The sequence below is a fragment of the Penicillium robsamsonii genome, assembly GCF_028829455.1.
Source record: "Penicillium robsamsonii strain IBT 29466 chromosome Unknown utg000005l_segment0_segment0, whole genome shotgun sequence".
Taxonomy (NCBI): Eukaryota; Fungi; Ascomycota; class Eurotiomycetes; order Eurotiales; family Aspergillaceae; genus Penicillium; species Penicillium robsamsonii.
The window spans coordinates 1,438,477-1,452,636 of record NW_026643223.1 but is presented as its reverse complement, the minus strand read 5'-3'; the positions used below and the strand labels follow the sequence as shown (position 1 = coordinate 1,452,636).

At 47.0% G+C, this 14,160-nt stretch overlaps 7 protein-coding genes across 7 annotated transcripts; 3 read left to right on the top strand and 4 right to left on the bottom strand.

The window, feature by feature from the left end:
• Positions 1–220: 220 nt before the first annotated feature.
• On the bottom strand, positions 221–1,312 carry N7447_008584 (uncharacterized protein; the record flags this gene model as incomplete). The annotated part of the gene is made up of 1 exon (XM_057232846.1): positions 221–1,312. One exon carries the CDS (start codon positions 1,310–1,312, stop codon positions 221–223), a length of 1,092 nt encoding a protein of 363 aa, XP_057082388.1.
• Positions 1,313–3,023: 1,711 nt separating this feature from the next.
• On the top strand, positions 3,024–4,309 carry N7447_008583 (uncharacterized protein; the record flags this gene model as incomplete). The annotated part of the gene is made up of 8 exons (XM_057232845.1): positions 3,024–3,031; positions 3,087–3,348; positions 3,398–3,440; positions 3,501–3,633; positions 3,700–3,866; positions 3,935–3,985; positions 4,051–4,127; positions 4,178–4,309. The coding sequence occupies 8 exons, from the start codon at positions 3,024–3,026 to the stop codon at positions 4,307–4,309; spliced, it is 873 nt and encodes a 290-aa protein (XP_057082387.1).
• A 1,306-nt stretch (positions 4,310–5,615) lies between these two features.
• N7447_008582 (WSC domain-containing protein) lies at positions 5,616–6,290 on the top strand (the record flags this gene model as incomplete). Its single annotated transcript, XM_057232844.1, has 2 exons — positions 5,616–5,907; positions 5,977–6,290. 2 exons carry the CDS (start codon positions 5,616–5,618, stop codon positions 6,288–6,290), a joined length of 606 nt encoding a protein of 201 aa, XP_057082386.1.
• A 679-nt stretch (positions 6,291–6,969) lies between these two features.
• N7447_008581 (uncharacterized protein) lies at positions 6,970–9,158 on the bottom strand (the record flags this gene model as incomplete). Its single annotated transcript, XM_057232843.1, has 2 exons — positions 6,970–8,624; positions 8,675–9,158. 2 exons carry the CDS (start codon positions 9,156–9,158, stop codon positions 6,970–6,972), a joined length of 2,139 nt encoding a protein of 712 aa, XP_057082385.1.
• A 1,749-nt stretch (positions 9,159–10,907) lies between these two features.
• Positions 10,908–11,514, top strand: N7447_008580 (uncharacterized protein; the record flags this gene model as incomplete). The annotated part of the gene is made up of 3 exons (XM_057232842.1): positions 10,908–11,042; positions 11,111–11,337; positions 11,403–11,514. 3 exons carry the CDS (start codon positions 10,908–10,910, stop codon positions 11,512–11,514), a joined length of 474 nt encoding a protein of 157 aa, XP_057082384.1.
• A 247-nt stretch (positions 11,515–11,761) lies between these two features.
• N7447_008579 (WD40 repeat domain-containing protein) lies at positions 11,762–13,010 on the bottom strand (the record flags this gene model as incomplete). The annotated part of the gene is made up of 2 exons (XM_057232841.1): positions 11,762–11,884; positions 11,937–13,010. 2 exons carry the CDS (start codon positions 13,008–13,010, stop codon positions 11,762–11,764), a joined length of 1,197 nt encoding a protein of 398 aa, XP_057082383.1.
• A 219-nt stretch (positions 13,011–13,229) lies between these two features.
• N7447_008578 (uncharacterized protein) lies at positions 13,230–13,562 on the bottom strand (the record flags this gene model as incomplete). Its single annotated transcript, XM_057232840.1, has 1 exon — positions 13,230–13,562. The coding sequence occupies one exon, from the start codon at positions 13,560–13,562 to the stop codon at positions 13,230–13,232; it is 333 nt and encodes a 110-aa protein (XP_057082382.1).
• Between the last annotated feature and the right edge of the window lie 598 nt (positions 13,563–14,160).

Sequence of the window (14,160 nt, the reverse complement as noted above, 5' to 3'; positions counted from 1 at the left end):
CACTAACGCCTCATATTTGGTTTTTCCCCAGCCCTGCCAAAGCCCTACTTATGTATTGGACAAGATGTTGCCAAATCACTAAGAAGGTACGGAGTAGCCTCACTAGGCAACCGTGTCAGCCGAAGGAACCCGATTAGACGTATAGTATCAACGAATACGTTATTTTGTATTACGATAAAACTGAAAGATACAAAACAAGATAAAAGTAAAAAAAGGAAAACTAAACTTTCTTCCCAGCCAACGCTCGCTCAAAGGTCGCAAAGTTGCCTTCGTTCTTCGGGTCATAAACAGCAAAGCACACCTCACGCCACCAGTTCCCGCGAAACTCAGTTTCCCTCAGAACCTCAAGCCAGCACTGCGCAACCTCTGCAGGGGGGTTCGCATAGACCCCACAGCCCAAAGCCCCGAGGACTAGCATGCCGTGCCCATTAGTTCCTGCAATACGGAGTGCTTGCCTCATTTTGGATTTGGTAAGCCTGCGATCCTTGTCGCGCGCAAAAACTTGTTGCGGATGTCGACGAGGGGGCGAGGGTGAAGGTGAGCTGTGGTGTGAGCTGTGGTATGAGCTGTGTGAGTGTGAGTGTGGGCTGCCACGTCGCTGCTTTTGGGAATCCCTCGGTACCAGTGTCCGAATTGCAGGTCGATAGAGAGCGGCAATGGTAATCCCGCTAACAACGGGAAGATCTTCTGGCGGGGTTGAGGGGGACGCTAGCAGGGTGTGTCCGGACGCCAAGTCACTCCGCATGACCAGCACGTAGGGGCTGTAGATTGACTCGTCCAGAGCGAGCGGGTAATCCCTGCTGTTGAGGCTTAGCGCCAGTGAGCTCCGGTAGCAGATCGATTCCTCTTGTGCCATCGCGCCGTTCAGCCAGCCCCCGCCTGGTTTTCGGTGGCTGGCAAAATTCATGATTATTGGGCGGGGGTTCTGCGGGCTTGGATCAATACGGCCTGCTTGTGCAGACTCAAATAGTCTGACGGCGACGTTGAGGGTATCATCGTTGATGACTCTGATCGTTGCGGGGGTTGGGAAGCGCGGGCAGTCGCTGGGGTGTAAGTGTCCGACTGACTTCGACGATAATTTCTTAGATTTGTGGGCTTTCCGGTCGGAGTTTAGGCGGTTCAGGAGACCTGGGAGAACGTGGAGGGTCTCCTGGGCGGTTTGTCTGAGGACTTGCCGTTGGGGATTTGCTTCGGTATCCCCACGATGGCCATGATAACTATGACGTGGTGGTATATTTCTTGGGCTTGAGATGGGCTGGCGGTATTCATCTGCCAGGTCCCATAACATGGACTTGATGTTCGGGAAAGGCATATTTGTCGGGTGTTGCTAATTTGATGTCGGAGAGAGAATTGACCATATTTGAACCAGCGGCAGCCTGCACTATGTCAGATAAGGTCGGGCCATCAGCGATCCTTGGCGCATGCCTCGTGTTCTTACCGAATCGTGTAATGAAGGCAGCCTAACGGATACTGAAATTGTAAAACACTGGTTTGTTAGCCTCATCGGTATTGAAGAAGGGGCTCGGCTTATTGCAACGGGGGTAGATATATAGCCCTCTTAGTTGCCAGCTATACTATTCTTCAGCTACAGTGATAGTGACTTAGAAGATCATGGTATGAGCCATCTCAAAAATATTTCTTTTGCTTTTGCTCATCGTTATTTGTTATAGGAACTGGTACTGTTAGACGACAACACCCGCTTTTACAAAAAAGGTACCTGACACCCGTTCACCCACGGATATTAGTTAACATTGAAGCTGCTAGTCTCGGGCATGTTCTATCGTCAATGGCAACACCCCAACACAAGAGCCAAGCTTGTGTCTATCTATGTCATGTGTGTATACCCCTCCGGCTGCCAGCAAGCAGAGTATCAATGCCGAGCTGATACCCTCGCTTTCAGAAAGAACGCCAAACAGCCCGGACTCAAGCTTCGGTTTCATGGAACACAGCGCGCCTGCAAGATCGGGAGTGATTCTCTAGAGCCCTGTAACAATACAGAATGCTATCTCTGTGGCATCCTCAAAAAGGGCTTTTCGATCAATCATGCCAGTGAGTTATTGAACCCAATCAACATCCGCTTCATCACAATATGCTAATACGTCGCTAGATACTCGATCCATGTTCGGACCTGGAATCTACTCGAGTGTGGTCTCCTCCAGTAAGCTCCTTATTCCTTTTAGTCCATCCTCTGTTTCCACATAGTCACTGACTATACCCCTCTAGAAGCCAACATATATAGCAGAAACCACCACGTCCGTTCCCATAAGCATGTTTTAATTATCTGCGGGCTTGATCCTGGAAATTCGGTAGACATGACAGCCGCGGGAATCCCAGGCCCATGTGACTCAGTATGTTCTTGGCTGAAGACATACAAAGGTTCCGATCAGCTAACTATATCCACAGGTGGAAGGGCTTACCAAAGCTGAGGGTGGCACACTTGATTACCAAGAAACTGTTGTCTACGACCCAGCAAGACTCAAGCCGCTCGGCCTAGTCGTATACAGGCGAGAAGGGTGGACACCACGTTAATTGTTCTGATTCCTGTTATTATACAGTGTTATTGTGTCTCATTGAAGCATCTTTTCCTCTTTTTCTTTTTCTTTCTTTCTTTCTTTCTTTTTCTCTTTTTTTTATGGCACAGTAATTTTCAAATTATCCTATTGTATTAGACAACTGTACGAATTTTAGCTGTATTTTTCATGTAGCTTGTCCACGGGTGTGCCCGAGGCTGACTCGTTCCAGCCCCAATCCAAATGAGTAAGACCTTTTTTTGGGGGGAATTGTGACTTTTGGGCTGAGGTTTATGATACATGATGTGTCATGCGGGTGTCGGGGGAAGAGCCTCCTCCCCATTTCCCCGCCTGCTCTGCCGTTGTACAACAAAGCCATGTTAAATCAACGTCTACATGAATAGAGATTTGGTCTCTTTCTGGTTGTTTAATGGGATAGAGGAGTCTTATTTTTCTCTTTCTTTAGCAACTGTTGTCGTGCTGTGTAAAGTTTTTATACTCCGATCCGACAGCATGAATAGGTACTTTTCTTGCCTCTGATTCTGCCAGAGCACTGAGAATGCTGACCTAAAATAGGGATAAGTCGCCCGAGGATGATTCTGTGCCTCTTTCGCCTATGGATGAGGACACTTCAATGAGAGATTCTGATTCGACGATCTCTGAAACCGAACCTGCCGTTGACCTTGCAAATATGCCCCGTATTATAGAGAGGCGTCCGAGGAATATCCCAAGCAATGCGGCTGGTGAATACCAGACCTACGAATCGGTGCGCATCAATGGGGCATCCAGGGCAACCCCACAAACCCCCCCTCCGCCAGTGTCGACAAAGATGATCGTGGTATGTGGACACCGAGTGACTTCTTATAGCAACTGCTTACCGCTCGTAGGAACTGAGCCCGCTGGAAAGACATACTCCCTTTTCAAAAAGAGGTTGGTAAATTTCGATAGTGCCAGTGTTCAATTCCTCGGTTAATAAGACATGATTTATAGTTGAACACCTTTTTTACGACTCATGGCTCGATCGAACCAAAGGCTCCCACGTTAAAGAGATAATCCTCTTCGATATCAAAACTGTCCCCTCTCAACCCGACGAGCAGAGGCCTGGTACATTCAAACCCGCCAAGTACGCATAACTTCTCATAACATTACGTGTCAATGATAGGCCATAAGTAGTTAACCTCATTCTTAGTCGCGATCTTGAACTGCTCACCCTGCTAGGAGATTTTCCACTACGATTCTGTGGTGCTCGTCGCGCCTGCCATATTGGGGATCTTGGTTACCCTTTGGAGATTTGCCACAATGTCGAATGCGCCACCTGCTCGGTTTTTCGGGAGCAGTACACAGCCAGAGAAGCGGGTGAGTCTTCGCAGCAAGTCGTTTTCTGCATTTGTAGCATTTAGACAATCCGCTAACCAGCAACACAGGTATGGGATTTGAATTGGGGCCCAAAATACTCACTAGCTCCAGCTCATCTCGTGGGTATTGCTACCCCCGCTTTCCATCGACATCTGTTCTAACCTCGAAACTTGGCCACATCTAGAAGCTGATGCTTTCACAACGAACCACCACATTCGCTCGTCCCAGCATGCCATGATACTCTGTGCATGCCCAAAGATCGTGAGTCACTCCGATCGAGGCACAACCCATACCAACTAACATACCACCAGGCACAATCGGATCCCCAGACCGTGCCTCCAGATCCAGATGCCCCTCCTCCGTACACAGCATCTGCCTCCCTCGGTACAGTTGTTGTTCCGATCGGACTAATCACTTATACTCGGACAGGCTGGCATCTTTGATAGATTTTGGTTCCATTCGATTTATTTCAGTAGAGACATTCAGCTAAAAGATAATCCAACTCATCGGTCCAGCCAGCACTATCTTCATCATCTTCGTGGCTTTCATTCACCCTCTGGCGATAACTCATCTACAGCATGAGTCCTCAGAGAGCCTATGCCTTTCTGCACAATTTGAAAAGTTATTTCAAATCCCACTCTTCCTCCCAGAAACACGCTGACCCTCCGGTCCTCCCTCCGTGAGGCTGAGACAAACAAATAACAAAATTGGCTTCAGAATATTAGTCGAAGTAACTTGACAACATGGTCTTAAGTGCCGTGCTGGAGGGGCGTGGCGACAATAACTAAGACAGGTCATCAGAGTTAGCGCTTTTTCGTGAAAAGGATTCCACATGAAAATAGGGGGACATGTCGCAATTCAATACCATTACCCTAATTAAGTCCATTATCCCTGTGCGATCTCTGTATAGGTCAAAAAGAGGTATCCGAATCTGGTTTGGGTTACATTGAAAGAATATAAGGATAGGGTTGTATTGGTCACCTGAGAAACATGGCATCCCATCCCACACGGAAGCCTCGGCTGAACCATGGATCAAAAATAGAATTCATACTCAATTTTAATGTCCATCCTAATTACATACATGTACTTACATATGCTGCATATCAATAACTAACTATCTTACCTTGCAGAATATGGAGAATAATCCAGAATACCAGCCTAAAAAAAGGAGAAACAAGGGGGCTATCGATGACCAGCAATGTGAGATTCCTCACAAATGCACCTCCCTCAAACCGATCTATACCCAATCAAGGCAAGCGCAAACTAGAAACACGCGAACTGTTTCCTCAAGTTCATCCCATTTGACTCTCGGGGCTCCATCCGCCGTCATTGGTCGCCCAAAAAGGAAACAAGTGGCCACACCTGGGGATGCCGATCGGGTGATCCTGAGCTCGCAAGCCAATGAGCCCCTATGGAGACCCAGTACGAGTTCAATAGAGCATGCTGCTTAGTGTTTCAGGATGATCATTTGCTATTTCCGGTTAATCAATTGGACATCGATGTCATCAGTCTCTGTTTTACTCCACAAAAAAACACTCGAAAAAAGATGGAGCCCGACGGGTGTTCCTGACACCGACCAAACGGTCGCCTTAAAAGAAGCTTGACGAGACCCTTTTTTTCTCTGTCACCATTGTTTGTCAAACCACTCCGCTCTTTCGCAGATTTTCCTTGACTTCTCACCTCTCTCTTTTCTCAACCAAATTTTCACTCTTTTAATTCGTTGACCGAATACATCCCCCACCACCAATCATGCATACCAACTACATTTTCTCGGCTCTTGCCCTAGCTCTTCCCGTATACTCGCTTAGCTCCACCGCTGGTATGGGTTGCTTCTCCGAAGTCGAATCGTTCAAAAACCAGGGTCCGTACACATATCAATCACTAGGATATTGCGAAGCCCAATGCACAGGGAAAGATTTCAAGGTCGCAGCTCTGAGCCGTGGCAACATGTGCTATTGCGGCAATAAAGTCCCCTCGGACTCCGTTAAGATCGCCGACGATAAGTGCGATGTGCGCTGCCCTGGATACGCCGCTCAAAACTGTGAGTTACCCACAATGTTATATACACCACAGCAACAGGATCATTACTGACTTCATATTTCTTGTCTAGGCGGTGGTATGGAGACTTTCACCGTAATCCAGGCGGCTGAGAACGTCAAAGCCGCTGGTTCCGAAAACGGCACCACTACTATTGAACCCACTGCTGCCACCGCAGCTGGCGGAATCATCGTCGCACCCTCGACAGCCAGCTCATCAACTGGTATCGCGACCGCGGCATCAAAGAGTGCCAACGCTTTTTCTAATTCTGCCTCTGGCGCTGTCGCAACTGCCTCCCCCACGCCCACGGATAACGCGGCCGGAACAGTCCGCGCGGGATCATCGCTCCTCGGCGCTGTTATTGCGGGCATGAGCTTGCTTCTGTGAAGTTTCTTGCATTCATATCTTGTGATTGAAGCTGCATATATACTGTCGTTTTGATTCCGTGTACTCTACATTGCATGTACAGTTATACCCCTCGCTGCCTCAACAGGGCATTCATGATATCAGGGATAATATCCAGCTCCTGTTTACGTTTCTTGTGCTGGATCCGCTGGTCGGATTTAGGGTGCATTTACTGCCTATCTTGGGATATGCATTCCTACACTCGTTTTTTTATTTTTCGGTTTGCGTGATAGATCAGCATTCGCTATTTACTACCGGATGGACTTCGATATCCTTCTCGGACAATTTAAATTTGTGCCAATGGCATTTTTAAAGAAATTAACCCTGAAGATGCATCCATAGGGGCAGTTGACATGCACTAGCTAGCTCGAAGACAGTAAATGCCTCATTTATAGAGCTAGGATATTGCGCAGATCCGCTGTTCAAAAATGCCCTCAATGTAGTAGTAGCTCCTCCACTGTGTGCGACTTCTGAGAGCTGGGCCAAGCTACCCTCTCGCCTTATACGCACTTTCTTCTGTTACTCGAGATCATTCGCAACATTGACTATATTGAATAGGATATTCGTGCATTGAAAACTTGTCTATATTGTCTAGTGCTTTTTATATTAACCCAGAGGACACTAGGTTTGGTACTTCAGCACCTATACATTTTCTGACTGGCTAGAGGCTCATGCCACAGCCTGCTATGCCAGCGCAGAAGCTTTTACCTTTTCCTCTTGTCTGGGCAGGCATGGCATCGCTCACGCATGCACCTTGTGCAAGTCCAATGCCCTGTGTTCCGCTAATGCAGTTGCCTACCACGCCCGCGGTGATATTCACACAAGCTGGATTACAAGGATATATTTCGCGAAGAATTTCTGGATCGCGCACATAGGGGCCGTAGGAAGCCTTCCTTGACGGGTCTTCACCGCCGCATTTGCTGCCACTGCGCTTATGTGACCGCCGTTGCGCTTTCTCCCAGCATGATTCAAGCTGGGCGGCCTTGGTCTGTATTGCCTTTGGATCAGCCTGGGCCAGGATGCGAACTGCATTGTGGGACGAAATATGGGGCCCTTGGACTTTAACCCCGTCGGTGGTATTACTGGCACTATCGTGAAGGAGGGCAGCGTTGGCTTTGGCTTGCAAGGTGGACGACGATATCAACCTGCCAAGTCCCTGATTGTTGGACTCCCGCAACGCCTCGCAATACCAGCAAATGCATTCGCTGTATATCTTGCCCCCAGAGAGTTTTTGGTATTGTTTTGAGGTCCATGCAAAGGCGTCATTGAGCTTTATTTCGTCGATTTTGTCGTCGTGGTCGATGAATATACCGTCTGTCTGCGCAGTAGAAAAGGCGTAATAGCGAGCAGGAGAAAGTTGGTGCGTGTGCCAAATCAGGTCAATATCGAGAGTCGGGACAACAGCGTGGCCTTTATTCTTCGTGATTATTTGGAAGAACACGCCGTACTTGCCGATGAAGTGACCCATGGTGGATCTCAAGCGTGACGAACGTATCCAACCGATATTGTCCATCTTGTCCACAAACGTTCCTTGGCGTATAACTGCCCCGATCAAGTCGATGGCGAAGGGGGATGAGTTGTCCCAATACCTGGAGAGCACATTGCGAAAGGATATCCTCTCTGGCATACTCGAATTCCCAGAAGTCAACATTGTCTTGTTCACGCGACGCAACAATGAGCGACTCTTTAAAAATCCCTCGATGTGGTCGCGGATTATCTCAATGCTGGTGCTTTCCTTCTCGGTGGGGTCTGTAAGCAGTAGGAGCTCGCTTCTGATGTCTTCCTTGATAAGCCGGTTTGGGAGGCACACGTTGTCGCCATTTTCATCGTCGGCGGGAGTGCCATTCTGCGCCAAAAGCGTGCCCGGCATAGGCAAACCATCTTTCAATAACTTCTGCACATCACTGCGGAACTTTTGTACGCGAAGAGAATCGTGTGTGATAATGAATTTGCAGGCTGGGCATGAAACCCGCAATGATTTGTCTGCATATCCAATGCAGTGTGCAAAAGCCACATCTGGATCGCATCCAATTGATCCGTCCGTCCAGGGAGCAAGAACTTCATGTTTACAACGGAAGCATCGCAGAGATTTGTTGGGACTTTCATGGATATTTTCCCAGGAATGACCAGTTCTTGTCTCGAAGTTTATCCTCGCTTCACTGCCTGGGTCGAAGACTAGAGTCTCATTGTCGATGCATGCGTCTATGATATCCCATGGCATCCCAGTGGCCCACACGCTCATTTTAGATTGACGCAAGCAATCCTCGAGAAAGGCACGTGGGTTAAGCATATATGCATGCCAGACCATGATAACATCTAGGTGGCAAGTTAGAGATAATACCACAGCTCCCAAAGGAATAACTGACCAAGTGGAGGCAAAATATTAGCAGACCAGGCTATTATGGCTTCAGGTGAACTATTCAGCGTTGAGATGCGGCTGGTATTGAGACTCGGTAGGCAAGTCTGCCACCAAACAGTAAATCGGTCCACAGCTCTGGCCACATAAACAGCCCATCTCTTTTCCTGAATGCGAGCGGCTGCCTGCACTTGTTTGCGGGGGTCTGAAAAGCCCCCGACCTCATTATCGCGGACTTCGAAGAGTTTGTCCTTTGCTCTAATCGAGCTGCGAAGTTTGGCGGTCGCAGATAAAAGCTTGAGGTGGGTGGCACATTCATCAATGTCCACCATTTCCTCTGATCTAGGAGACACATCGCGGGACAGTCCGTGTGATACGCTCGGTTGTTGGTAGCTCGGTGGCTCATCGATGGGTTCGGTTATAGATGAATATGGTGGAGGGTTAGATACTGCCTCGGCATTCTTGTTACTGTAGGCAAGGTCTGGGTTTCCCATTTTCAAATATTCGGTGATATGTAGAAAGGAAATAGAGCACGAGATGTCAAAAGAAAAGAGAAATATCAAAGTCGAAATACCTGGGGAGAGATCATCGCGTACTGCCGCATGCGCATAACATAGCCACTCCAAGTGGGGGCTACAATATAGCAAAAGCCATGACCCAATGCCAAGAGGCTAGTTATTACTTGTAATTTGACTTGGCTTGGCTTTCATCTCCAACAGCCTACAGAGTACCCTAGAAAGATTCACCCACCTCTGGATCTACTAGCGTCAAGATTTCTGCCTGTATTTTATGCATGCCGTTTCAATTACATACAGGTAAGAATGATGCTATGTTTAGTATCAACATTCGACATTTATGGTAGTAATATAGAAGATACTAGGCTATGGACAAATAGATCAATGATACCTTACAAGTCAAATACACAAAGCTATGACTGATTGGGAAGTGATATGATTATCATGTTGACCGCTTTTGCAGGGTGAATCTTTCTTGGGACTGTTGTAGGCAGAAACCATAAGATTCAGTAACTCGATCGAGGCATTTTCACCTTGTCCTATCTTCCATAAATTCACTGGCCAGTCCATATCTTTTATTTTCAGTATTCAGGGATATTATTGTAAAAATTTGAAGAATACACATTCATTTCATCGGATAATCATGTCAAAGGCCCGCTCGGAAGAAACCCCAGGGCCCGTTCAGCCAGGTGGTAGTGACACCGAACCTCTTTTGCAGCACCAAGTAGGTACATCCTACTACTAGGGGAGGAAGACCTAACCAGAGATCTACAAATAGATGAAATACCAAGCAAGATCCCCAAAGTCATCGGAAAACTGCTTAACTTATGGTGCCCAAATGTGTGTTAGGCTATTCGCTTTAGACCTCATTTATTGATATCGGCTAACATTCAACTCTGTACCTGCATAGATTTTCCATATTAGCCTCCCTTCCTCTGCTTGCTGACTATACGTCTTGTTGTATGTCGTCCTGCTAAGGATGTACGGAAATTATGCGCTTGGGTCGATTTATAGTGTATGAGTTCGCTAGTTGAAAGATATAGGCGATGATTACGTTCGAATGAAATGAATTCGATACATAAATAGATCACAGAGAATACTATCACATGGAAGGTAGATCTTACTGCTGGGAAACCATGCTTGCTATATTTACTAGGCCCCAGCATTAATTAGCATGAAATCCAGGGCATACTGACACGGAGACTGTGGGATTATGGTTCTCACCAATCGTCCTGGGGCAAACTTCATTACGCCATGCGGCTCTTTGGCTCTTAGACAGGTAGATCTAGCTAAAACTGGATGGATCATCATCGATGGGGGGGCGATGGGGCCAAAACTTCCCGTCCCTAAGGTGCTCCGCAACATTTCCTAAAACGGAAAACTGCAAGTAGCCTCCCATCTTTTACTCGGACCTCCTGCAATCGCTTATAGAGAAAATAAGAACACGTCAAAGTTGGCATTCCTCCGATCATCGATCTCATGATGTAATGAACGTTACGAGAGAAGTTGGCTTCTCGGTGAACTTATTTACGTGACCCGCAAGGCTGCGCCCAGCGATGATCTTAACCAGGGCAAGATGCACTGCCATTTAGTAGATTTTAGTCAAGATTCTCTAGCTGCCTTCAAATAGACCGAACTCCTCCCGGTTACAGTACGATGGATATCTATCTCTTCTTCAATATCTTGGATTGCATCTCATTTTGTGAACTTTCTCATTAAACCACCAACATGACCAACATATCAGCCTCTGAAACCAGCAAGACTAGGCTAGGCTTGCGTGTCTTTGCTGTACTTTTGGCCGTCGTTGCAATGTCAGTCTTTGGGGCCTCATGGCGCAGCCAGCCTTGGGTATACTATATCATTGTTCGTGGACCCGAATATTCAAATGGCAGTAACGTTTCTTGAAATTGCAGTCTAACTAAGAAATACAGATCGGTATCCCAGGAATTTGGTCTTTGGTCAATGTGATCCTAATCACCCTCAAACGGCCTATCCACCCTGGTGCCCATGTTGCCCTAGATTTCATCTTTACAGTCCTCCTGTGGTTTTTCGGATTGTTCGGCCTTATAAGCGAGCCCGTATACTATAGAAATAGATACTCAGGGGCCTCGCTGTGGGCCATGCTCATCGCTGCTTTCTCACTCATGGTTGTCAATGGGTAAGGGCTCTACCATACAAAGGCTTAATACATGACTATATGCTAACATATCCCATCATAAATAGTTTACTCCATTTTGTTCACTTTGTCCTAGGTTGCTGCGATGTACACTGGAGACGCCATGCTTCATCCATCGACTACAATCCTCGGAAGGGAGATATTCAAGACTCGGCCTAGCTTTGACAGCTTCGAAGCACTTACGAAAGGAAAAGACACAGGAAGGTTGTGGAACACTTGATGGGCTTCAATTGTATTTCCTGGATTACGTTGTTACTAATATTTAAATACGTTGAAATTACTTCTGCGTCTTGTCTCACTTGAACTTTTCAACTATCATAGCCTTAGTCCGTGATGTCGAGCTTGTTAGATTAGATGTTGTATAGTGGCTACTTGCTTGCAGCGAAGCCGACTTCGCTCGTGACATTTAATTGTTCAGGCCAACACTTCCCTTTGGGCCTTCGATCTCATCACCTAGCTCGTTAACCAAAACCCGCTTCCCGACCCGGTCAGATGGTACATCGTCAAGTGGTGCGCCGAAATCGAGTACCTTCATGGATCAATAAATTATAAATGGCATATCAGTCTGGACGCATATTAACCTCGATATAGCTCACGGATTCACGTTGAACTGCCACGACGCAATGATCGCCATCAAACTTGACTTGCCAGACGCCGGTAAGATTGGTGAGGAGATTCCTTTCCAAAGTACCAGTCCGTATGTCCCACATCTTCACGTCCGTGTCGGAACCAGAGACTACTTTTTGATCATCGTGCTGGAAGGATGTGATCGCTCCAGTATGACCGGCAAACATGCTCTGACAATGGCCATTCTCAGGGTTCCAAACTCTAAGAGTAGCGTCTGCAGCCGCCGACACGAGCCAGTCTTCTTTCAAATCAAGTATGCCCACCAACGACGAGTGGCCTTCGAGATTATATAGCAATGCACCTGTATCTATAGACCAGATCTTGACCACGTGGTCCATTGATCCGCTGATACAGCGGTTCCTCTTGCAGTCCAAAGCTACACTATAAACCTTCATTGTATGGCCATGTAACGTGTGCAGTGATTTCCCGGTGGATATTTTCCAAACTCGCACGGTACAGTCGTAGCTACCGCTGACCAGTGTGTTCCCGTATGCTGTGAGTGCTCTCACAGAGTGTTGGTGACCAGTCAATACACGGACAAGGTATGGACATTCCTCGTCGGTTGGAGCAGGAGGCAGATACTTCGAGTCGCCAGGTTGAGGAAGTTTCCAGACCCGCATGGTCGAATCACGGGAGCCCGAAATGATTAGAGGTTGTTCGGGCATCATCACTGGTGTACCATCTGGATGCTGGTCAATTTGAACTGGGAGCAATATCTGTAGGCTCCGTACTGTGGATTTGTGACCTCGGAACACATGGGTGCATTCGGCTCCCGCAATGTCCCATACTCGGAGGGTACCATCGGTCGATCCAGATACCAGAGTATTGTCATGGAATTCAAGCCCCCATACACCACCTGTGTGGCCTTCCAGTTTTGCTCGAAGCGCCCCGGTCTTGATATCGTACACATTGATTTGGGAGATGTCGCTAGCCGCTATAACCTTGTCGGTATCAAATTGCAAACAGGTTACAACATGTCGATCATGTGCTCTGAAGGCAAGATGCTTCGGTTTTGTATTCTTCCACATCTGGCTTTTTTTTTTACGAGAACACAGTGAATACCTTCGCTGTTTAAAGTGTTCAAAGTGTAGAACTTGGGTGTAGAATGAGAAATACAAGGAGGGGTAATAATAGTGACTAAGAATAAATACGTAGCCAATAACAATTCATGTACGTAGATCTATATATAACAATAGCAAGACACAGAGTTGATCTGCGTCTGGAAAGTACCAAATTATTCTATTACTCTACTTCTTTCTATCGTTGCGCTCTTGTTGCACTTGTCGCTTGTCAGCACTGTTACACTTCACACATTCACTCAATCGTCGCGGGAAGCTTTCAGGATGCTCCGGACATTGGACCACATGGCCTAAACGAAGGCATCGCAGACTTCGCACATGAGTAGGTCGCTTCCGGCGACAGTGATGCCCGTCATAGATCTCGACTTTAGGCTGGTTCTCGACCTTAGTATTGCGCTCAACCTTCTTTGTGGCCTTGTTCTCCTTCCGATTCTGGCTTCTTTTCTTACCTCTACCCTTGCCCTTGTTTTTGCCGTTGTTTTTGCCCTTGCCGTTGTCCATTTCGAGGGTTGATACCTGATACCGGGATCAACAATTTTCTTGAAGGTCTGATTTGATACAAGTAACCGGTCCTGGGTAATTTGGAGTTGATCTGGGGGGCTAATTTCTCATGAAATGTATCTGTTTTTATACTATAGATAATCTTTCATCCGCTATGTACCGTGTAGGAGTTATCCGTTGGCCTCATATCTTGTTAGAGTATTCTGCATGGTATCTTTATTTCTTTGTGTGCGATGCACCCCGAAACTCGTGGAATAAATACCGTTCTTTGATACTGTATCGTCATGGGAACCATCAGCGTCATCTATCAAAGACCGAACAAAGGACTTGGTAAGACCTCGGCAATATAACATCGTCTCTATCGGCTTCGTGTTCATCCTTCATACATTCCAAACAAAGCCATTGATTCCTTGTATTTTGGCCTTGATCTTGGCTCAATGCATCCTTTCATTTCAGGTTCTACTTGATGTCTCACCATCCCGGTGCAAAACACTCCCCGTGACTCCTTTCTCCCATTTGTTATTCTTTGCCGGATGATCATTCTATTAACGAAAAAAGAAGACCATCGGAAGAACGTTGCAGAAGGTTTATATAACGT